A 23,993-nucleotide genomic window follows, 5' to 3' on the forward strand; every position below is an offset into this window, starting at 1 on the left:
CTGGGGGTAGGGCTGCGGGTGAGCCCAGGGGAGCTCTGGGGTGAGCCAGAAAACAGCCATGGTCTCCAGGCTCTTGGGTATGACTCTGGTCCCTTCCTCCACCCACAAACTCCATCCCAAGACTTTCTAGGTCCCTATTCACAAAAGGACTGTGGAGAAGGAGAAGACAGCCAGAAACTAGATTCTGTCTGGGAAGCAGGATCCCCCAAACCTAGCCAAGAGCCAAAGAGACATTCTGGGGGAAACTGGAGGCAGATGAGCAAGGGTCTGGGAGGCAGGATGCCTGAGTTAACAGCTGCCAAGGAGGAAGGATCCCCATGGGGTGATGATGTCCCCTGTGGGCGCCAAGCCGATGGCTGGCGGTGGGAGGACCCAGTGGAAAAAGCCCAGTCGCTTCCTCTTGACACATCCTAACACTGAAGGAGGTTTGGCTTTACGCTCAGGTGACAAGGGCTCCATCCTGACTGTGTGAAGGGACCATATCTGCAGCTCCTGGCACTGAGCCTGATTCTCTGAACTGGGCAGGAATTTGTGCCCCCGGGGTGGGGCCCAGACCTGAGCTGTGGGGCCTGGAGTGGGTGCAAAGAGCCTGGGAAGAGAGAACGTCTAAACTCCCTGAAGTGGAGGGAGGGGCTCTGCGTAGGCCCTCAAGGTGGAAGAGGCAGGCTGAAGCCGGGAGGGGAAAGCTAGGGCAGTGGACGGGGAGCCATCTATTGCCGCCTCTGGCGGATGACTCTATGTGAGAACAATCCAATCTCAGAGTCTCATTGCTGCCCACGGAGGTCAGCTGGGAGCTGGCCGTCAGCTCGCTGCCCCCCTCAGCCCCTGCCAGCTCCCTCGACCAGCCAGGCTGCCTCCTCGTGAGCGGCCCAACTCAGCCCAACCTCCCGTGATTGAGGGCAGGAGCCACATGTGCTTAACTCCATTGGCAGAGTCTTTGTACATTTAATGGGTCACCCGAGAGCACATTCTGCACCACGGAGCCACAAATGTTTGCTGAGCGAATGGTCAGGTGCAGAACATCCTTGTCAAGAGTGACCTCTTCCCCTTGCAAGCTGCCCCCAGCCCTCGTGCAACGGAGCCTGTTGGGCGAAGCTCGCCCTCCTGGCCCTGGTTACCAGCCACCTTGCCCTGTGCCTGTTGCCTCTGCGCTTGCAGGGGTGATGGTGACGATCAAATGAGATAATAGATGTGAGGGCCCCAGGAAATGAGGCAGTTATTCAGTTTGGATCCAACCAGCAGGCAGCGAGGTCTCCTGAGGCCAAGGCACCACACCAAGCCGCTGGGGGCTACAGATGTGACGCGGTGACTGCTTCTGTGGGGATCATGGTACACAGGGGGAAAAAACTCAGGAAGACTAATTGGAGAGGAGGAAATTCCCGGCACGCGGAAAGAAACGATGTCTGTTCACTTCTAAACGGAAGCAGCTTGGTGTCATGTGTACGACCAGATCCTGATCTGAAACCTGGCGCTGCCACTTGCAGTCTAACTCCGGGCACATTTTGTTAACCTTTTTGTCTGTTTCCTCATTATACCTCATAAGGTCGTGAAGTCGTGTGAGATGCCTGCAGCCGGTAGGAATGCGATGCTCCCCTCTGTGCTCTCCACTCCTCCAAAAAGGCATGGAAACTGAGCGGGGAGGGGTGCCCCAGGTAGAGGGGGAGGCTGCTGGCCCAGAGCAGCGAGGCCTCACTTGAAATTAGTGGCATTGTTTACACACTGCTCACAAAGTGCTAAATGCCTTTTACCGTGTTTGTTTTCAGAAGCAATTTAAACACAGACTCCTGGAATTTTGGTTATGCCATTCGTTCATGCAGCCAGCCATGTCTTCCTGGGGAAACAGAGGTAGGCTTGGGTTGAACTGTCACAATCCGAATGAGTGGAGGGGAAAGCCACGAACGGGGGTGGAGGGGAGCTTTCGGAGCTGTGGGAGGAAGATTTCAATGGGTTCCAGCAGGTGGAGCCTCAGCCTGGAGCCTTGTAAGACCAGGGGACCACTAAGACGCTCTCTCTGACGACAGGACTCCTGGCAACCCACCACATGCAGGCTGTAGGAGGATGGACCAGGCCTTCAGGGGTGATAGCTTCTTCACCTGCTAAGGAGCAGGGGCCCTTCGCAGAAGGTGGGGCTGTGGAGTAAGGGACAGGGCCCACCTGTAAGGCTGAAGGAGGAGGCAGCGGGGGGATGTTTTTTATACTCAGAAGTTTCTTGAAGAGGAGGAAGGGGTTGCTATCCTACCTAGGTGTACAGAGAGAAACACACACCAAGGATGGAGATGGTTTATTAATCGTTATAATAAAAAACTATATCTATACATATATATATATATATATATATATATGCAGAACTGAAGGATCAGCGGATATAAACCCACGTATTAACAGCTCTTATGTCTACGTGGTAGCATTAAGGTTTACACTTCTTACACTGAGTGTGTATCCTGTTTACAATAGGGTTAAAACGATAAACTCTCTTCATTTGGAAATCAAGGCACCACCATCATCTGCATCATCGCCAGGACTGTGGCATGGGGTTGGGGCTCTTACTCCAGGCTGGGGGGATGGGGCTGAAGACGCCTTCCTCTCAAAGCCAGGAAGAGCCAAGCTGGGATTCCCTCATGCCCCCATCCCATGCTCAGCCCTCCTCAACTGCACAGCGGGCATCACTGTGCAGAGCCCTGTGTTAGATGGGGGGTGGGCAACAAAGCCCCCAAAAGCCACCTTCCTGCATGGAGGGTGTTATAAACTAGGGGGGGATGATGGCAGCACCCTTTAAAATAGCAACACGTTAAAACTCACAAATGAATAAATACACGCTGAGAAGCTGAGTGTGACAAGAGATTAATAAAGAGGGCGAGTAGCAGAATGAACGTCTGGGGGAGGACTGTTAATAAAGGAAGAGGGTGTTGGCATTAATTGCTCCGAGCCGAGGAAAGCAGGTCAGGGCTCCCGGTTTAGGCGGCGCCAGGGACCAAGAGGGGCCGGGCGGTCAGGACACCTTGGTGGAGCAGCTCCCAGCTGACAGCGCTCCCCCAACCCCCAACAGTTCCTTCTGGCTCCTCTGGTTGCCAGGGGAGTGGGGACTGGAGGGGGGCTCTGCAGGCCAGTTAGATGAGGGGAGGCAGGGAGGAAGGAGAAAAGTGAGGCTGTATCCCACCATTCCCTTCCCCCACCCCATCCCCCATCTCTCTCACCAGCGTCCCTGAGATGCTCGGAAGTACCCCATGCCCTCCTCTCGCCTGTCCCCGCCTACATTTTTTTTTTTGGCGGCCTGCGGGATCTTAGTTCCCTGACCAGGGATTGAACCTGGGCCACCGCAGTGAACGCGCCGAGTCTTAACCGCTGCACCGCCAGGGAATTCCCTCCCCTCCTACTTCTTGTCCCCATCTGCCACTGTGACCCAGAGCATCCCTGCCCCCAAATGCCAGTCACCTGGGATTGCCAGGGGCCCAGCTGGCCTCTTCAAGGTGCTGCTGGGCAGGCGGGCGATGCGACTGTGGCCGCGGGAGATTGAGGAACTGCGGGAGGGAAGGAAGGAAGAAGGGGGGAAGGTCACGGCCAAGCCTCTGGACTTTGGTGGGGGCGGGCGGTGGGGTGGGAGGGTAAGAGCTAGACACGGAGCCTTGGGAGCAGGGGGAGGCTGAGCACCAGTAGGAAGCACCCAAGGCCAGACCTGAGGGTGGGAGAGGCAGCAGGGGGAAGAGGAGCTGAGTGGGGTTTGGGAAGGAAGTAGAGGTGAGGGGGTGGGGAGTCCACTCCCTGGATTACCCAGGGAACACTGAATGTCCCTTCATGGAGAGAGGGTCTGTGGCCTTTACCAAAGGAGGGAGACATCTCTAATATAATCCTGTAGTAGCAAGAGCCCAGGGACCCTCAGACAACCAGACGCTGGTCCTGCTCACAAGATACTGGCTCCAAGGGGTCTAGAGACACGCGCAGCGCCTGTAGTTGGCCCGGGCGCCCGCCGCCCTGGTGACAGCTCCCGCTTTTCCTCCTCCCACACCTCCCCGGCCTCACCTCACAACGCGCCTCTTCTTGCGAGCTGAGGTCCTAGGGAAGGAAGTTGCCGGCTTGGGGCCCTTCACGGTGAACAGGGGCCTGGGTCCGCTGGGGAGGGGGGAGGAGGAAGGTGGCGCATCAGGAGGGAACCAGAAAAGGGTGCCAGCTCCTCCCGCTCCGGCGCCCGGCTTGCGGGGCAGGGAGGTTAGACAAGATGACCTCTGAGGTTTCTTCCTCCTACGAGGCGGACTCCTCTCCCTGCCTCACTCGGCCTGGGCTGACAGCTGAGTGACAGGCCTGCTCTGGGAGAACATCAGGTGGCAGTTTCTGGCGCGTCTGGGGAACTGGAGTTCAGACAGTTTCACCCTTCCACCTGCCTGGCTCTGAGCTTGTTACTGAGAGGGGGTTCGGGCTGTGGGAGAGGTGGGGGGAGCAGTGGGCAGCCTGCCATCCTCGGCCTCCCGAGTCCAGGTCAGTCTGCTGCTTGTTCGCGGCCTTGGACTGTCCTGAGCTGGTTGCTGCTCCCCCCTCCCCGCCACGCGGGCAGAAGCCGAGGGTGAGAGCATCTTCCCACTGAAAAATGCTGAATAAAGTTTTCTCAGGATCCCCTTCCCAGTTCCAGATGCTGGGCTGGAGGGTAAAGTCTGGGGTGGAAGTGGTAGAAACAGGTATTTCTCAGTGGGATACAGAACTCAGACCAGGCCCAAGTGACGGCAAGGAACAGAGTGGGCTGGGCACCCCATGTTAGTTCCTCCTCCCTGCTGGCCCTCCCCATAGGGGGCGCCTGTGAGCTACTCATGGGCATGTCACAAACCAGCACAGAGCAGGCGGCTTTGAAGTATAGATGGACAAGGCAGGGCCTGGAGAGGAGCAACGCCTCCAAAGAAACGGCGCGTTCTGCTCTCCTGGGCCTGGATGCTGGTCAGACCAAAGGGAGAGATGCAGTGTCCCAACTCCAAGAGTGTGCTGTCTTCCGTTCCCCTGGGCAGCACCTCTGTCCCTTGCTGACCCCTCACCCCCTGCTGAGGCCAGAAGGGAGACCTACCTGGGGATGAAGGGCTGATCCAGCCTGTCCAACTCCCGGGGGACACTGTCCCAGCCAACGCATTCGTGGAAGCCCAGCTTTGAGGGGGCCTCCTCGGAGAGATCAAAGGTGGCGTTGAGGTCCCGTGCGGGCAGGGCCAGAGGGGTGGAGCAGTTCTGCAGAGCGGAAGGGCCCAGGGGCACCCGGCTTTTGATGACTGTGGCTGGGCAGAAGTGAGGGGAATGGCAGGGGGAGGAGGCCCGTCCCCCTGTGGGGGTGATGGGCCCTTCCGGAAGCCGAGCCTCAGGAGGGGTCCCCCTCCTCAGGCAGGGCAAGAGGGACTGGCGCTGGCGCTTGGTCCCGGGCTTCGGGGCTGGTGGGCTGTCTGGCTCCAAGGGGCTCGGTCTCCTCCTTTTCTTCTCTGTGGGCCGTTGGGATGCCTGAGCTGAGGTGCGGTCAGGCCTGGGTGGGACCCCGAGAGTGTGTATGAGGCCACTCAGTTGCCTTGCCATGGTCCGGGTCACAGGGCCGGAGTATCCTAGAGACTCTGAGCAGAGAGGAGGGTGCTGAGGGGAGATCAGGGATTGGCCAGAAGGAAGGAGAATTTGTAGAATTTGGGAAGAGAGACACGGGACAGACAGGAGCCCCTGACTCCTCAGGTCTGCGTGACCCCTGGGGCCTCTCTGTGCAGAAGTCCATCATCCTAGAGGTCCAGTCTCTGACCGAACTATAACCCTGCACCTGGGGCCCCAGCCACCCCTTGGCACCAGAAGACAGAGGCCGAGCAGGGCTGAGGCTCACTTGACTCTGAACGTAGCTCCTGAGCCAGAGGTGACCCCCTGGCCGGGTCAGGCTCCCCGGTGGCCTCTGCTCCAGGCTCAGTGTTTTCCTCTTGTACCAGCTGCTGCAGCATCTCGAATTCTGCGATCATGTCAGGGGTCAGGAGGTTGGCTGCTTGGAGCAGGGAATACTGGCGCTGGGCCAGGCACAACACCCTCAGAGCCAACCTGGAACAGAGGGAAGGGGATCCCCACTCCGCCTCAGACCTGCCCGGAGGACCCGGCCCCAGGGCTCCAGGTGTGGTGAGCAGCACACGTGCACTGGCCCTCCCGGACTGCCTGGCCGGCCTCATCACCCTTCCAGCCGTGCTGAAGACCAAGGCCGGCGGAGGTGACCCTGGTAATGGTGGGCGGCTTCACCCACTAAACATGTCCCCTGACAAAGACAGTACTTGGGAAGTAGGGAAAGGGCACTAAGTGGCCTTGGACACGGAAGGTCTGAGTTTCCTCTGAGCTCTGCCACCTACAAGTGCTGTGATCTTAAGTCCATTTCCCAGAGGGGCAATGGGAGGTAGCAGAGAAGAGCCAGGCTCAAGTCAGACTAACAGCTCAAAACCCGGCTCCAACACATCCCAGCTGCATGGCCTCGGATCACCTCTTACCCTCGGTGTCCACATCTCTAAAATGAGGTCAACACACGCAGCCACCTCACAGGGTTGCTGGGGAGATGAAATAGGTTATATTATTATTTTTTTTTTTTTTTTTTTTTTTTTTTGCTGTACGCGGGCCTCTCACTGCTGTGGCCTCTCCCGTCGCGGAGCACAGGCTCCGGACACACAGGCCCCGCGGCCATGGCTCGCGGGCCCAGCCGCTCCGCGGCATGTGGGATCCTCCGGGACCGGGGCACGAACCCGTGTCCCCCGCATCGGCAGGCGGACTCTCAACCACTGCGCCACCAGGGAGGCCCAGGTTATATTATTTAAAAAAATTTTGGCATCGCCCAGCAGATTGTGGGATCCTAGCTCCCTGACCAGGGATTGAACCCGGGCCCTCAGTAATGAAAGCACACAGTCCCAACCACTGGATTGCCAGGGAATTCCCCAAATGGGTTATCTTAGATATAAAGTGTTTAAAGAGTACTTGGCACATACCCAGCACTATAAGGTTAGTTAATTGTTGTTTTCTATAATAGTAATAATAATAATGCCATCTACCTTGTTAGGATAATAAGAGATTAAATAAGATAGGCCATGTTGACCTTGGTTCTGAGGAGACCCTCAAAAATGCATTCAGTCTGCTCTTCCTATTTAGTGATTGGGATGCTGAGAGAGTATGTGTGTATTAACACATACTTCACATGCACTGAGGGGCTATTTAAAGGAAATTACGAAGGACTCCCCTAGTGGTGCAGTGGTTAAGAATCTGCCTGCCAATGCAGGGGACACGGGTTTGATCCCTGGTCTGGGAAGATCCCACATGCCACAGAGCAACTAAGCCTGTGCGCCACAACTACTGAGCCTGTGCTCTAGAGCCCGCGAGCCACAACTACTGAGCCCGCGTGCCACAGCTACTGAAGCCCGCACGCCTAGAGCCTGTGCTCCACAACAAGAGAAGCCACCGCAATGAGAAGCCCGCGAACTGCAATGAAGAGTAGCCCCCACTCGCCGCAACTAGAGAAAGCCCGCGCACAGCAACGAAGACCCAATGCAGCCAAAAATAAACAAATAAATAAATATATTTTAAAATATATATATGTAAAAAATAAAGGAAATTACGAGGGTAATGTGATTATTGATGTTGTAAATTTAGATTCTAAGAAAGCAGATTTTCTTTCTGTGAGGCACACCCATGATAAAAGGATAAACAGTTATCTCAGTGGGGATTATTCATGGCCAGTCATTTATCCCTGGGTAGCATTTACCTGCCTGGACATCTCTGAGCCCCCTCCTCTGTCCTCAGTGTGTGCTCAGGGAACCCAAACTCATTTTATAAAGCAGCCTCAAGGCCTTTTTGAAAGAAGGCAGGATATAAATTAAAAAGGACACAGCAGAAACTCATTCTATATCTGCCTGAGCCACACATTATATGAAAATTAGACCACTGAGAAAAGTGGGAGTCTGGGGAGAAAGCCACTGGCCTGGATGTCAGATGACACAGGTCTGGCCCCGTCCCTCTTGCTGCGTAGCCCCCGCAGACGGGGAGTCGGTCTATATCATGGGTTTTCAATTCAGGTTTCAAGAAACCCATCAGAGGACATTTTTAATGGAACAGCTCTGCTTTATCTGTTCTATATATTAGACCTCAGCATAAGATTTCATTTGAAGACAGGGCTTTGCCGCTAAAAAAAAATTCTGAAAAACCACTGGACTGGAAAATCTAAGATCTACTCAGTGCCCTGGTGGTCTAAGATTCTAAACTCTAAGGCCAAAGCAAAATTATTTTCGATTATCTGGTGGTTAGGTTGTTTTCAAGCATGGAGAAGACCTAGAATGTTCTGCAGCCCCTGACACTTGGGGTCTTCCATCACAGTTTATTAGTATCTATTATTAACTCTAAGAAGTAAGGAAAACAAGGACCATGATGCCCAAATTGCAGCCAAGGTTGAAGCAACTTGTCAGAAACCACAAAATCAGAGGCAAAGCAGAAATGAGAACCCTGGTGTCCTAGCAACGTGGGACTCCAGGCAGAGAGACCCTGAGTCATCAGTGGGAGTCCACGGTTGTTCCCTGGGGGCCAAGGGGACATCCCGCCAGTGCATCCCTGCCACTCCAGGGCCCCCGGGGAGTCGGCAGCAGGAGACAGATAATGAGCCGCTGATTATTCAGGCTGCAGCCTTTTTTGCTGAGTCGGGAACAGGCACTCCCCAACAAGAAATAAAATTAAACAGGCCCTTCTGTCCGGAAGCTTTAAATACACTGCTTAGCGTGAAGCGTGCTGGGGTGGGGAGGTGTAGGGTTGGCAACAGCAAAGCTAAGTGGCAGGGGATTTATGTTCTGGGGGCCAAGGAAGAAAACACTAGCTGCACCTCTCTATGAAGCACGGAAAGAATGGTCCCAAAGCCATTTCTCTTTGGGTTTGTATTTACTTCAGAGAAGAGCAGCCGTCAATCTGTTGATGAAGACACATGACGCACACCTGACTCAGGAAAGCTGTCCCTTGCTCAGCTGCTGCCCAGCTTCTCCTGGCAGCTGTCTCTTTGCTGAGCACAGGCAGCTTGGCCTTCAGACTGGAGAGCAAAGCACTAGCCCAGGCAGCCCTGCCCTAGCTCGGCGTTTGCCAGCTGTCTGGATGGAATTCGGTGTTTTGCTTCCCTCCTGTTGGGCTGCCAGCTACACGGAGTAATAAATAGAGAGGATGCTACATAAACAGAGTAGGTGATAATATCAAATTGTTGACAGCAGGTAAGGGACAATATTGATGAGAAAAGACCTGCCTCTTTAACTAGAGCAGAAACAGAGCTTTTGTGAAGTACTTAGCGCCAACTCCCACCCCAGGAGGCCTGGAACCCATCACCTCCCGCCTTGAAGCAAGAAGATACCTACTGCTTAGAACGGCCCCTGCCCAGGTTCCGTGGTGGGAGGTGGTCCACGACTGGTTTGGGCTGCAGGGTCAGGTCAGGGGAGCCGGGCAATGGGTGTCTGAGGTTCTGTGCTGGCACCTGGATTGGAACCTAGAGAGGAAGGGAGTCACAGGTCGAGAGCCCAGGATGGCCTCCCTCGCTTTACGTGAGCAGCTCCTACAACCCGTCCCTCCTCCAGGAGTGGGAATGACAGCTCCTGGAATGACCAGTCCCCGTGCTCCCTCCCTGCTCCCCTTCTGTTAACACTCAGCCTCCCCACTTCCAGACACACAGAATCTGACAGACTAGCTCTTCCTGCGCAGGATCTGAAAGCCTCCTAATGACCGAGGTGTAAGACATCCAGGTAGAGAAGCTGGGACTGAAGGGACCCTGTGAGTTGGGGGTGGGGCATTTCTTTCAATATTCCACCAGCTCCAAGTCTTACCTCCTCAGCCAGACCTTCGTCCTTGCCCTCTGGGGGCTGCTCCCTGTCTGAAGAGTTGCCTTCCACGACCTTCTCCACCTGGGCCTCTGTCCCCAGGCTCTCCTCTTGAAGGACTGCCGACCCTGGGCGTAGCTCTGGGGTGCAGGACTGGCTGGGGAGGCGGGATGGCGAGGGGCAGCTGGAAAGGCTAAGGGGGAAAGGAGAGGTTTGAAAGGCGGGAAGCGGGGGCAGGTGGGAAAATCAGGGAGGCGGCGGGATCTCTGTGGCTCCAGGTCCATAAGGGGTGGATGCTTGGGTAACAAGAGGGCAGTAGCTGAGCGTGGGAGAAGGAGTCAGGGATTTTCTGGTTTAGGAAACAATGACACCCGCCCCTTAAATGCACCTTCTTTTGAAGAGTAGGTGCTGCTTATATAGGCTGGGGTGTGATTTACTCCTTTGACATAGACCATTCTAGGTGACAGTCAGTGTGCCGGGCAGTGAGGAGGAACCCCTAACCCCAGATGCCAGAACAGAAGCGAGGAGTTCTAGCCCTGCAGAAGCTGGAGAAAGGATGGGCGCAGGTAGGGGACGGCAGAACTCACGGTTGATGTGGAGGGCCCGCTTTGGGGGGCTGCGAGGAGTCCTGCTGCGGGGCCTGGGCCCCTGCCTCGTACACTCGGAGCTTCTCCCTCAGGGCGGCCACCTGGAACGAAGCAGCCCAGCCCCTCAGAGCGCGCCGGGTGAGCACAGGAGGCAGGGGGCAGGCAGAGCGCCCTGGCCGCGCGCCCGCGGTCCCGTCCTGCCCCGCCCCGAGCCGGGCGCCCTGCCTCCCGGCCAAGCTCCCGGGGCGGCTCCTCACCTCAGCCTGGAGCTGCTGGCAGATGCTGGCGTACTGGCTGATGTGAGAGTCCAGGCTGATCACGTTGCTCTTCAGCTGAGATGGGGGCACAGGGGAGGGATCTGTTCGTTCATTCAAAGCAGCTTTCGGCAACCACTTCCGGCGGCCAGACGCCGCGCTAGGCACACCTCACTCACATTCCCGAGACTCACCCTCATGACTGAGGGAACAGGGAGGCCAGTGGCTCTCCTAGCCCAGCAAGAGGAGAGCTTGCCTTTGAACCCAAGACCCCGGCTCCCTGACCGATATGCTCTCCGCAGGCCAGCCGCTCTGCCGCAGCGGCTCCTGGAGCACTGGGGCTCCCTGGAGGAGGCGGGGGAAACCGGGCAACTCTGCTTTTATCTGTGTTATATGTTGTTTTGCCAAAAATATGGGCCTGCTGCTAAAAACAAGTCTGACAAAGATCACTGGCTGGTACTCGGCCACTCCCTTCCGTTGCCTCCCTCTTGAGAAGATTCTGCCTCAAACATCCCAGTGCTGTGATTTTTTTTTTTTTTTTTTTTGCGGTATGCGGGCCTCTCACTGCTGCGGCCTCTCCCGTTGCGGAGCACAGGCTCCGGACGCGCAGGCTCAGCGGCCGTGGCTCACAGGCCCAGCCGCTCCGCGGCACGTGGGATCTTCCCGGACCGGGACACGAACCCGTGTCCCCTGCATCGGCAGGCGGACTCTCAACCACTGCGCCACCAGGGAAGTCCAGTGCTGTGATATTTTAAGGACGAGGACTATGTCACTCCTTCCCTCGGCCTTGCGGGAACGCTTGCTCCAGGTACCAGAGAAAGCCAGTGGGTCCTGTCCCCTCGTCCTCCCAGCCTGGGGGCTCCCCCGACACCCCTACACCCCCACTCCAGGGTGGTGGCCATCCCAGCTGGCACGCACCGAGAGTTTGATCTCCTTGGCCCGGTCGGCATACTTGAGGGTGTTGTAAGTGTCCTCGTAGGCCAGGCTGGAGGGGCTGATGGCAGCGATCATCACCGTGCGGCAGTTGCCCCCGATGGAGTCCTTGAGTAGGCGGGTCAGCTTGCTGTCCCGGTAGGGCACGTGAGACTTGCGGCCCTGGGGACAGTGGGTGGGCGTGGAGTGAGTGTCTGGACTACACAGACCCAGGCTAGACTCGGTAGCCTTTGCTTTTTTTTGTTTGTGTTGTTTTTGTTTTTGTTTTTTTGACCCCATTGCTGGGCTTACAGGACCTTAGTTCTCTGACCAGGGATTGAACCCGGGCCGCTGGAGTGAAAGCACCGAGTCCTAACCACTGGACCACCAGGAAATTTAGACTTGATAGCTTTTGGCCCAGGGCTGGAGGGAGGGACCCTTGGCTCGGGCACTGGGTCGCTGTCCCGGGGAGGAGCCTGGCTCCGTGCAGCTTTACCTTTGCGTCGGCCAGGGCGTTGAGGACGTTGATGAGGGCCAGCAGCGAGCGGTTAATGCTGGCTCCCTCCCGCAGCCGCTCCCCCTTGGCGTGGGTGCTGGACGCCCGCTCCGAGCCAGCCAGGTCAATCAGGCTCATCTTGGCCACCCGAAGGGCCTGAGTCAGACCTGGGATCCGGTCCTGCTGCTTCACGAAGATCTGGGGGCAGATGGCAGGGGTGAGGGGACACTGGGCACCAGGAGCTCCAGCTTCAGGCCCTGGCCTGTGACCCCTCCTCACCTGGAAGATGGCATGGGAGCGGGAGGACGTAGCGTTGACGTCAGTGGGGTGCTGCGTGCGGTTACGGTTCCCCCTGGTCAGCATCCCCAGCAGCTGCTCAGCTGAGGTCGGCTACAGAGGAGATGTGCAGGAAGGGAGCTGTGGTCTCCCCAGTGGGGACTTTTCCCCCAGCAGAAGGGCTGCTCTTCAGGACCAATGTTACCCCCTTGCTATCACCACCACTGCCCCAACAGGATCCAGGACATCCCCAAACTACCCGGTGAGGGGATCCCGGAGGACAAGGCTGCTCATCCCACCTGAGCCCAGCCCCTTACCTGGTGGAAGGAAAGCCCTTGCACCACCACCCCCTTGTCGGGGTCCTCACGGATGGTAAGGGGCCCCTTGGGCTCCAGGAGGTCGTGGATCTGCTCATTGTACACCTGAGGAGAAAGGAAGCCAGGGAGAGACTCGAGGGAGAGGCTGGTCAGGAAGCCTCTCCCCTAGGCGCTGGGGAGAGCTGAGTTGCTGGGTCAGGGAAGCATGAGACACGCTGTGGTGAGTGGCACTTTGCTGGATGATGTCACATGATGAGTAGGACAGGCGGGGTCAGTTCATACGCAGGCTCTCTTGGAGCTGTGTCCACCCTCTGGGCCCCCGTCTGCCCACACCCTACCACCCTCTCCCCGCTCCTGCTTGCTCCACCCCACTCCCTCTTTAGGTGGTTGTGAGAATGAGGGATGGGGCCGCCCAGTCCTGGGGTGCAAACAGCCCTACCTCCTGGTAGCTGATGAGCACCTCGAGTTTCTTCTCCTCCCGGCAGGCCTCGAGCCTTCTGTACAGTTCCATGGTGGTCAGGTACATGATGCCGGGGTCCCCCTCTCTTCCCAGCATGGTGTGTGTCTTCCCGGCCCCGGTGGCCCCATAGGCAAACACTACAGAAGACAGAGTAGGGAGTAGGGTGGCGGCAGGGCCAGAGCCACCTTCTCTGGGGGCTTCTCCGGGGGCTCCCCCAGTGCACTTCCATCCGGTCAGCCCTTCCCTTCTCCCCGAGCCTCTTTCCTTCCTTCCACGTGCGCGGTTCCACTGCTCCCTCCCACCCACCCACATCCCCGACGTTCACAGCTGTTGAGTTCTCCGTGTCCATTCCTGGTGCCCCTGTAGGCTTGTGGATTTGAGGGCAAAGGGGTCTCCACTATGGGTGGGAGCTTATCCCTTCCTCAGGGAAGACTTCTCCAGCCTGGGTAGCTTCCTCTGTGGAAGGCCCACAATTCTTTCCCTCATATCACTCATCTTGGTTTTTAACCACACACTTGTGGGTGTGATTTTTTTTTTTTTTTTTTTTTTGCAGTACGCGGGCCTCTCACTGCTGTGGTCTCTCCCGTTGTGGAGCACAGGCTCAGCGGCCATGGCTCATGGGTCCAGCCGCTCCACGACATGTGGGATCCTCCTGGACCGGGGCACGAGCCCGTGTCCCCCGCATCGGCAGGCGGACTCTCAACCACTGCACCACCAGGGAAGCCCCGGGGGTGTGATTTTGTGATGTGTTTTCTCCCAGTTCTAAACTCTAAGCCTCACGAATACAGGAACCCTGTCTGCCTGATCTGCTATTGTATCCCGTGGCCCAGTGGAGTGGTCCCCACCCAGGAGAAGAATGAATGGGGGGGCCCACAGAGAACGCACGGCCGGAGCGCTCCTCAACCAGTGCCCAGCAGAGGGGGAGACGGGCTCACCTGAGCAGTTGTAGCCCTGGAGGAAGCTGTCCAGGATGCTGTGGGTGGTGTGATGGAACACGTCCTGTTGGGTGGCCGCCTCACCAAAGACCCGGTCAAAGACAAACGTCAGGTCTTTACCCTTCTTCTTGGGGCCATCAGGAACGCTGCCCCATTTCAGGCCAAGGAAGCCCCCATCGGGCTCCTCAGGGTCAAACACCAGCACCCGCTCATCCACCACCTGAACCACAGGCCGCCGCTGACTCTCCAACTCCCTCGGGGTGGGGGGCCGCACCCGCACCACGACCCGCACCACGCTGTTTTCCACCGCCATCACCATGGCAACACCTGGGCAGAGACATGATGGAGATGAGGACCAATCTGACCCAGGCCTGACCAGGTGCCCTCAGTCTAGCACTCAGGGGCCTTCTCCCACCTCCTCCTCAACAGCTCAGCTCCATTTTATACCTCAAGAGAATATTGATGCCAGCACCAATCATTGACAAATATCTTTCCCATCTGAAAGACTATCTCTGTCATATCCAATGACTGTATTGTTTTCAGAGGCCTATTCTGGGCTTTCTATTATGTTCCACGAATCTGTCTATTCCTGTGCGAGCACCAGTGTTTCCACTCCATTCCTTTACAGTTGCTTCTTATCTAGCAAGGCAAGACACCCCTCCCAACCCCAGCTTTCTTTTTCGTGATTCTCGTGGCTATTTTCAGTCATTTATTCTATTCGACTTTAAGAACATTTTATCGATTCCATCCCCATCCCAGAACCCCCCCCCAAAAATACCCTATTGGGATTACAATCGGAATTATATTAAATTTACATATTTATTTTATATTAAATGTTTTCACACAAGAATATGGCTATTACCATTCTATTTGTTCGTGTATTTTTTATATCTTCAGGTAGTTTCTATAATTGTCCTTTTAATACAATTCTTAAGTACTTTATTGCTCTTATGAATGGAACACCTTCCCTATTTCCAGGTGCTAATATGGAGAAACATGATTGATTAAAAAAATTTATTTATTTATTTGGTTGCGTTGGGTCTTAGTTGTGGCAGGCGGGCTCCTTACTTGGCTCCTTAGTTGTGGTATGCAAACTCTTAGTTGCGGCACCCACGTGGGATCTAGTTCCCAGACCAGGGATCGAATCCAGGCCCCCTGCATTGGGAGCGCAGAGTCTTAACCACTGCGCAACCAGGGAAGTCCTGAAACATGATGGATTTTTATATATTTGCCTTATACCCACTACCCTCAAACTCTCTTATTATTATTATCATTATTTGGCCATGCCACGAGGCTTGTGGGATCTTAGTTCCCTGACCAGGGATTGAACATGGGCCCTCAGCAGTGAAAGTGCGTAGTTCTAACCACTGGACCACCAAGGAATTCCCTCAAACTCTCTTATTGACTCTAAGTGCTTTTTATTAGAGCTTATTGAGTTTTCTGAGTATACAATTATGTATCAGAAAATAATTTTTTTAACTTTTTCTTCTCCATACTTATACCAAATATTTCATATGTTGTCTACTGTATTCCCTAGAACTTCCAAAACAATGTTGAATGATAATAGGCATCCCTGTATTGTTTTTTATTTAAATAAATTTATTTATTTATTTATTTTTGGCTGTGTTGGGTCTTTGTTGTTGCACGTGGGCTTTCTCTAGTCATAGCAAGCGAGGGGCTACTCTTTGTTGTGGTGCGTGGGCTTCTCACTGTCGTGGCTTCTCTTGTTGTGAAGCACGGGCTCTAGGCACGTGGGCTCAGTAGTTGTGGCTCGCGGGCTCTAGAGCACAGGCTCAGTAGTTGTGGCACACGGGCTTAGTCGCTCCACAGCATGTGGGATCTTCCCGGACCAGGGCTCAAACCCGTGTCCCCTGCATTGGCAGGCGGATTCTTAACCACTGCGCCACCAGGGAAGTCCCCCTGTAGTGTTTTTGATCTTAAAGGAAACGGCTTTAGTGCTTCACTATTTAGATATTGATTTGGGACAAATAGTCATTATCATATTAGTAATTTCATCTGTTCTTACTTTACTCAGAGCTGTTATCAGGAATGTCTTGAACTTTATCTAATGCTCTTGCAGCATCTTCTGATATGTTTACATGTTTTTTCTCCTTTATTTTGTTGATGTGGTAAATTATTTGATATTATTCTTGGCATCAAAGCAACCATGCATTCTTGAAAAAAAAATCCTACTCTGGCCATATTGAAGTTTCCAATTTTCAAATTGTCAAATGTGTCAACCTTTTTTTTATTGTTTTTATGTCATATTTAAGAAGACGTTCCTTCCCTAAAATAATAAACACTTTTCTTATATTTCTAATACTTTTCCTTTCTTACATTAGATCTTTATCCAGATGGAATTTATTTTTGTGTGTGAATGATATGAGGATATTCCTAAATATCTTTTCTTTCCAAATGGCAGGCAACTATCTCAAGATCATTTATTAAATAGTGCATTCATTCTCCACTGATTTATTTATTTTAAAATTTTTATTTATTTATTTATATTTATTTTTGGCTGCGTTGGGTCTTCGTTGCTGTGTGCGGGCTTTCTCTAGTTGTGGCAAGCAGGGGCTACTCTTCGTTGCGGTGCACAGGCTTCTCATTGCAGTGGCTTCTCTTGTTGCAGAGCATGGGCTCTAGGCGAGCGGGCTTCAGTAGTTGTGGCGCATGGGCTTAGTTTCTCCGTGGCGTGTGGGACCTTCCTGGACCAGGGCTCAAGCCCGTGTCCCCTGCATTGGCAGGCGGATTCTTAACCACTGGGCCACCAGGGAAGTCCCCCCCACTAATTTAAATGCCACATTTAACATAACTAAATTCTCATATAAACATGAATTTGTTTTGTGACTCTCCATTCTGATCTACTGAAATGTCTGTTCCTTTTTCCGTAACTCGTTGTAATTATTGTGGTTCTATAATATATCACCTTATTGTTCTTTTTCTTCGCTATTCTTGGGCATCTTGTCTTGTGCATGATTTTAGAATCAGCTTATGAAGCTGATTCTATGAAAAATCCTGCTAAGATTTTAATTGGGATTATTTTGAATTTATAGATTAATATGAGAATTGGCATCTTTACAGTATGAAGTCTTCCCATCTAGGAATATCATATCTCTTTTCATTATTCACAACTTTATAATCTTCAGTAAAATTTTATTGTTTTCCTCACATGAGTTTTGTACATTTCTTCATAGGTTTATTACTAGTTACTGTATAGTCTTTGTTATATTATAAATAGGCTCTTTTTAAAATTACATTTTCTAATTCATTTTGACAGAACATAGGAAAGCTACTGATTTCTGTATGCAGATCTTCTATCTGGCCACATTGTTGAACACCCTTATTAGTTCTAATAGATTGTCATTGATTCTCTTAGATTTTTCAATTAAATGATGATATAGTTTGCAAATAATAACAGTTACTTTCTATTTTTAGCTCTTCTATATTTAGTTCCCCACCCTCCACTACCCATTAGGAATGGGTGCTAAATTTTATCAAATGCTTTTTTGGCACTTGCTGAGATGATCACACAGTGTTCCTCCTTTAGTCTGTTAATGTAGAGGGTGACATGGATAGATTTCCTAATATTGCCCTGGAAGTAATCCGAAAAGCTTATTTACCTATTCTCTCTTGAATTCCCCTCAGACCTCTCTCCCCTTTCATTTCACCTTCAAGCCAGCCTACCAAAGGTAGAGATGGAATTTCTGGAATGCAGGAGCTACAGATATCCTGGAAAAGTTCAGCCCAAAGAGATGGAATTTCTGGAATGCAGGAGTCACGGATATACTGGAAAAGTTCAGCCCAAGTCTAGGGATATGTTAACAGGGGTAAGAAACAGGGGGCTGTTCCTGGGGGATAGGAATAGCTGAATGCTTTCCTAGGAAAGATGAGGTCCTACTGATGGGTCACAATTACCAGGGTCATTCAGCAAAGAAACAGGATTTCTACCTAAAACTCCAGCAAACAACTCATTTTTTCCTTGGGGAATGAGGCAGAATTGAGTTGATTTCAAACTCCTGTCCTTCACCCCCAAACTTCTTAATTTCTTCCCCACAAAAAACAAAGGAGAGATGTCAACCAATAATCATCTTTTTACTTGTGTGTAATTAATTCTGTTCCTGTCCCAGCAATCAGCTCATCATAATAATAAACATAACAGGTAAGTGCCCACTCTGTCAGGGACTGTTCTAGGCGCCCTACACGTTTCACCTCCTTTCAACCCCATCACGACCCCAGGTGGTAGATACTATTATTATTTTATTTATTTATTTATTTATTTATTTATTTTTCTTTTGCGGTATGCGGGCCTCTCACTGTTGTCTCCTCTCCCTCTGCGGAGCACAGGCTCCGGACGCGCAGGCTCAGCGGCCAAGGCTCACGGGCCCAGCCGCTCCGCGGCATGTGGCATCTTCCCGGACCAGGGCACGAACCCGTGTCCCCTGCATCGGCAGGCGGACTCTTAACCACTGCGCCACCAGGGAAGTCCTAGATACTATTATTATATTCATGTTTCACTGAGAAAATTGAGACAGAGAGGGTTAAGCAACTTGCCCAAGATCCCAGTGATAGAAAGTGATGAATCCTGGTTCCAACCCGGGCAGTCTGACCATAGAGCCTGCTATACTGCCTTGTAATGACGTTATGTATTACACCCTCATGATCACATTGTTGTAATAGTCCCTTATGTTTGTATAATAATTATAATCCCTTTTATGTAAATAGCATTATGTATGCTGCAAACGCTTTCAGATAAATGGACTAGACCTAATTTTCAACACTCAGAATTCCTGCCTCCCATCCTTGCATTCCCACCCCCAGGGAACCCCACTCTTTTTTTTTTGGCTGCGCCTCACAGCTTGCAGGATCCTAGTTCCCTGACCAGGGATCAAACCCCTCGGCCCTCGGCAGTGAAAGCATGGAGTCCTAACCACTGGACCGCCAGGGAACTCCCAGGAACCCCACTCTTATGACCAGGAAAGTGAAGGCAGAGGGTGCCTGGGCCCACCATCTGAGTCTACATTCTATTAGCTGAGTTGGAGCTACAGAGCAGCCTAACATTCAAAGCAGGAAATTAAAAAGGGCACTGGCAGCGGAATGCGCCTAACCTTTACAGTTCTCTCCTCTCCGCCTCCTGAGGGCCAGTGAGGCCGACTGTTTGCCTAATGAGATGTTTTCCTTCTTCCTGAGACAGCGCTGAGGGTGTGGGGTGGGAGGTGGGGAGCGGGTAGGGTGACACTTGGCATGGCCGCAGTTAGGACACCTGGGTCCTGGTCTCTGCTTTGCCTCTGACTGGTGGGGAGGTCTTTCCACCAGCCACACCATGTTGATGTCACATCATCTACCTTCGAGAGCCAGAGAGAACAGCTACCAATCTGCTCCTGCCCCAGGGGGATGGGAGATTAATGAGAGAACGTTTGTCAAGTTTGCTTTGATCCTCGGCTGGAAAGAGCTTTTCAGCCCAAAGTACAAGGGAGATGATTCTTTAATAAGATCTTCAGGGTTCTGAGCCAGCCACAGTCACGTCCTGTTTCTAACCTGGGGCAGCTCATTAAAACCCGGAGGCTAGTTCGCTGCGGAGCTGAGGCTGGGAAGCCAAGATTCAGTTGTTTTCAGGGTAGCCTCCTCTGCCCATCCTCATAGGGACAGAGAGAACAAGCCCAAGATCCTCAGAAGCCCCTGGAGAAGAATTTCTGAGGACTTGAGGGGGGTCTGCCTGCAGACATTGGGAGCTGGGAAGGCAGGGAAAGTGCTTAGCCCTTGGGTGTTATACTTTTATATAGTGGTTGCTGTGGTCCCCTCCACTGATCCTTCACAACAATCATACACTGTGTTTCTTGTCCTTAAGGTCCAAGAGAGCAGGACCCTCTTCTGATATAGTCTGTGCACCCCAGATGCCTAGGAGCCAGATCCAGCATGCAGTAGATGCTGTATAATATTTGTCCTATGAATGAATAGAGGCCAGAGAAAAGCAGTCTGAAGCCAAAACCCTAAAAATAACTACAATTATAGCTAACATTTATTGAGCACCTACTATGTGTCAGGCATTATGCTAAGTGCTTTACAAGTGTTTCGTTTATCTTTCACAGCAATCTCATTCTGCAGTTATTGATACATTTGTTATATCCCTACTCTGCAAAGGAAACTGAGGCCCAGGAAGGAAATTGTCTCATGGATGGTAAGTAGCAAGGCCAGATCTTGACTTTGTTCTGTCGTCAGAGGCGCTACTCTTCATCCTAGCCTGCTCTGCCTTCTACCTGGGCTTTTGCAGCTCTTAATCCCCCTCACCTTAGTACCCACAGAAAAACGTCCAAAGATGGCTGTTTCTTTCTGTGAGTGGTAGCAAAGAGGAAGGAGCTGTGTTCTTTTGTTTTCTAAATAGACAATCATAAGGCTGTAACTAATGATAGTTTTATTTATTCCTTTCTAATCAGTTTTATTTATTTTTCTTGTCTTGCAGCTCTGGCTAGGACCTCAGGTACAATATTGAAAGCAGCAATAGTGAGCAATCTTGTCTCTTTCCTGCTTTCATTTTGCTCTTTGTTGGTTTAAGGAAATTTACCTCTATTTCTAGTTTACCATTGAAAAAAATCATAAATGGTTATTGAATGCTATTTCTGTACCTAATGGGATATGTTTTCTCCTTTAATCTGTAAATGTGTAAATTGTATTAATAGATCTTCTATTGTTAAACTATTCTCACATTCCTGGGATAAACCCAATTTAGTCATAATGCATTTTGTAAAAATACATCACTGGCTTCTGATTGCTAGTATTTTATCTAAGATTTTTACAACTACATTTATAAAAGAGATTGGCTTGAAATTTTCTTTGCCTCATTTTTGGTATCACAAAATAGACTGGGGACTTCCCTGGCGGTCCAGTGGTTAAGACTCTGAGCTTCCACTGCAGGAGACACAGGTTCGATCCGTGGTCAGGGAACTAAGATCTTGCATGCTGCGCGGCACCCCACCTCCCCCCCAGAAATAGACTGGAAGTGTTTTCTTCCTTTCTTTCTTTTTTTTGGAAGAGTTTCTATAAGATTAGAATCATTTCAATTGCCTGTATATTTTTGGTGGGGTTTTTTGATGTGTGTGAAGGTAGATTTTAAACTAATTAAATTTCTTTAGTAGTCCTAGGTTTGTTCAAAATTTCCATAGCTTCTTTTTTTATTATTTATTTATTTAATTTTATTTATTTTTGGCTGTGTTGGGTCTTCATTGCTGCTTGTGGGCTTTCTCTAGTTGCGGTGAGTGGGGGCTACTCTTTGTTGCGGTGCACAGGCTTCTCACTGCGGTGGCTTCTCCTGTTGCGGAGCACGGGCTCTAGGCATGGGGGCTTCAGTAGTTGTGGCACACGGACTTAGTTGCTCCGTGGCATGTGGGACCTTCCCGGCCCAGGGATCGAACCCATGTCCCCTGCATTGGCAGGCGGATTCTTAACCACTGCACCACCAGGGAAGTCCCTTTCATAGCTTCTTGAATCAGTTTAGGTAAGTTGTTTTTCCTAGAAAATTGCCCAAAAGCATCATCAAAAATAGTTCCCATTGAAGTCTTTCTCTCTCTTTTAATCTTTCAGTAACCAAAGTTATGTCCCTATTTTCATTCCTAAGGTCATTTTTCCATGTTTCTTTTCTTTTTGTCTTAATCAATCTTACCAGAGGTCTGGCTTTTTTATTAGTCTTTTCAAAGATACAGCTTTTGGCTAAGTTAATCATCTCTATTATATAGGAAAATTCTATTTCATTAATTTTTGCTCTTAACTTCTTTTACTTTCTACACTTTAATTCTGTTGTTCTGTTCTCTTATTAAAATTGAATATCTGCCTCATTTTCATCTTGAAAAAATACATGTTCTAATGTAAGCCTTTAAGACTATAAATTTCCCTCTAAGTATTCTCTAACTGCATTCCCCACATTTTATACATAGCATTATCACTGTTTCATGCTAATTACATTTTAATTAGAATAATGATATCCTATTTGACTGAGTTATTTAAATGTTTTTTTAAAAAAAATCCAAATGTGGGTTTGTTTCTTTTTCTTTTGTATTTTAAACTTAATTGCTTGTGGAAATAGAATATGGTTTGTACAATGCTCTGATAACTGTTTAGATTTGCTCTGTGGCCAGATAGAGATAATTTTTATTAAGACCTCTAAAAATATGCTACTGGCATACTTTTTTTTAAAAAAAGGTATAAAATGGAGCTGGGTTGGTTAAGATAAAACCAACAAATTGAGACACTTTAAAATCTCTCTCTGATGGTGGGGGAATTCAATCATGAAATAGGAAGAGAAGGACTGGATACTCTGGTAGTTGTTTGAAGCATGGACTGTGTGACCGGAGAGGAAAAAGAATAGTGATAAGACTGGTGAAAGCAGTGTAACATCCATAAGAAGCTCATACAGAAAAATTTTGTGGATGTTCTCCTCTTAGCTAGGCTTAACTTCTCTGTTTCTTAACCTGTAAAATGTAAATATTAGTATCTATTCCACTGGGTTGTTGTGAGGATTAAATGAGATAACTCAAACCTGGTAAGTGCTCAGTAAATGTTAGCCATCATTATTAGAATTGATATGACATACTAGCGTTTCGCCCCCTACCAGAAGAACCAACATCTGCAGTAAAATCCCCTATTTTCCTTGACACAGACCAGGTTTATCTTTCCTGTGTCACTTCAGTACCTTAAAGGGTCAAAACTAAGAGGAAAGGCATCCTAGGAACAGTAGCAGAAGGCCTGGTTTTCCGTCATGCAGATCTTCTTTCATATTTTCCTTTATTCAATCAAATATTTACTGTGTGCCCCAGTAACTAAGTTACGGCCCCTGGCACAGCTCTGCAATCAGTTCTGCACAGATGTGCAGCGAGGGTCTTAGCTACTCCTTACAGATGTGCAGAGAGTCCCACGTCTCCAGTTCTAGTGCGCGGGAGGCCCCAATTCTTCCTTACGTATGAGCAGGGGTACCTTTCCCAGAGCGGATGTACAGAGGGCTGGGCCCGGGTGCAGACTTGAGGGCCCAGTCTAGGTCCTGTACAAATAAGCAGAAGGTCCCGATCTCCCGTGCAGGTATGGAAGGAAGGGCCTTCTCCCCGCACCTCCCCCCACCCTGTTCGGAAGGGGCCGCCCGGGACCTGATCGGTCTTCACGCTGTACCTCCATGTCCCGCACAAAAGAGGCCGGGCTCCGGCTTCCGCCGCCGTCAGCAGCTGGGTCCGCCGGTCCAGACTTGAGCGCAGGAGCCCGCGGGGCCGCCTCCGTCGTGGACCAGTGCTTACCCTTCGTCCGTTCCCCGCCGCTGGTGTCGCCCCTCGCTGCCGGGTCCCGCCGCAGCAGACAGGAAACTGACCACCGGAGAGCGCCGCCCGTCCAGCACCCGACCGGCGCCAACCTCCGGCCCGCGCGGAGTGTTCAAATTAGCCGGGTCGGTTCATCGGCGCTTGCCATTGGTTACCGCCCGGATGGCTGATTGGCTGTTTCCTAAGTCACAGTGTACTACTCCGAGGTGGCGGGAGTTGTCAACGTGCGCTTGCGCACTTCCCCTTCCTGCTTGCTGGAGGTTTGAGGCAGTGTCTCTGAGGCTGGAGCCACAAGACTGACCGGCAGAAACCAGTATGGGGTTGGGGTACGGAGGGGGAAAGCGGGGGCGGTGGTTACGGCCTGTCTCAGTTGTCCCTGGGACTGAGTTCATCACCAAATGCAGCAACCAGACATCAAACACGTTTTCAAACCTGCTTTTTCTGTGGGCTAAGTCGGCATCCACTTACCCAAGAAGGGAGTTTCAGCCGCTCTCCAGGGTTTCTTCTCTTCCGCGACCATCCGAAGAATGAACTTCAAGCTTTGATGTGGAGAAACCGGTGGAGGCAGAGAGTGGCACCTGCTTGGCTTTGACAGTGCCAGGAGTATCATGGAAGGATTGTTGAACATGAGGGGCGGCCCCTTAGGGCACCGCTGGGCAGCAG

General features: G+C 51.5%; 1 protein-coding gene across 3 annotated transcripts; it reads right to left on the minus strand.

Moving 5' to 3' along the window:
• Positions 1-1,882: 1,882 nt before the first annotated feature.
• KIF18B (kinesin family member 18B) lies at positions 1,883-23,427 on the minus strand. 3 transcript variants are annotated; one of them, XM_060081314.1, is made up of 16 exons: positions 23,310-23,427; positions 14,038-14,364; positions 13,082-13,239; positions 12,643-12,747; positions 12,329-12,439; positions 12,050-12,247; positions 11,560-11,736; positions 10,645-10,719; positions 10,388-10,488; positions 9,807-9,993; positions 9,345-9,472; positions 5,825-6,030; positions 5,045-5,570; positions 4,018-4,107; positions 3,433-3,518; positions 1,883-2,129 (listed from the first exon to the last, which is right to left on the minus strand). In XM_060081314.1, the coding sequence occupies exons 2-16, from the start codon at positions 14,354-14,356 to the stop codon at positions 1,966-1,968; spliced, it is 2,631 nt and encodes an 876-aa protein (XP_059937297.1). In that variant the 5' UTR covers positions 14,357-14,364; positions 23,310-23,427; the 3' UTR covers positions 1,883-1,965. The 3 variants fall into 3 exon arrangements, with proteins under 3 accessions (XP_059937297.1, XP_059937296.1, XP_059937298.1); XM_060081313.1 differs by having other exon boundaries at positions 1,884-2,129; positions 23,188-23,427; XM_060081315.1 differs by lacking the exon at positions 1,883-2,129 and adding an exon at positions 2,896-3,096 and having other exon boundaries at positions 23,188-23,427.
• Between the last annotated feature and the right edge of the window lie 566 nt (positions 23,428-23,993).

This window comes from Mesoplodon densirostris, chromosome 18, assembly GCF_025265405.1.
Source record: "Mesoplodon densirostris isolate mMesDen1 chromosome 18, mMesDen1 primary haplotype, whole genome shotgun sequence".
In the NCBI taxonomy this organism is placed as follows: Eukaryota; Metazoa; Chordata; class Mammalia; order Artiodactyla; family Ziphiidae; genus Mesoplodon; species Mesoplodon densirostris.

Excerpts from the sequence above, each read along its gene's own strand:
- KIF18B (XM_060081314.1), bottom strand. The coding sequence starts at position 14,356 with ATGGTGATGGCGGTGGAAAACAGCGTGGTGCGGGTCGTGGTGCGGGTG. Across the intron at positions 12,248-12,328 it reads GCTCCCATGCCATCTTCCAG|ATCTTCGTGAAGCAGCAGGA; the intron begins GTGAGGAGGGGT and ends ATCTGCCCCCAG. Across the intron at positions 5,571-5,824 it reads GGAGCTACGTTCAGAGTCAA|AGTCTCTAGGATACTCCGGC; the intron begins GTGAGCCTCAGC and ends CTCTCTGCTCAG.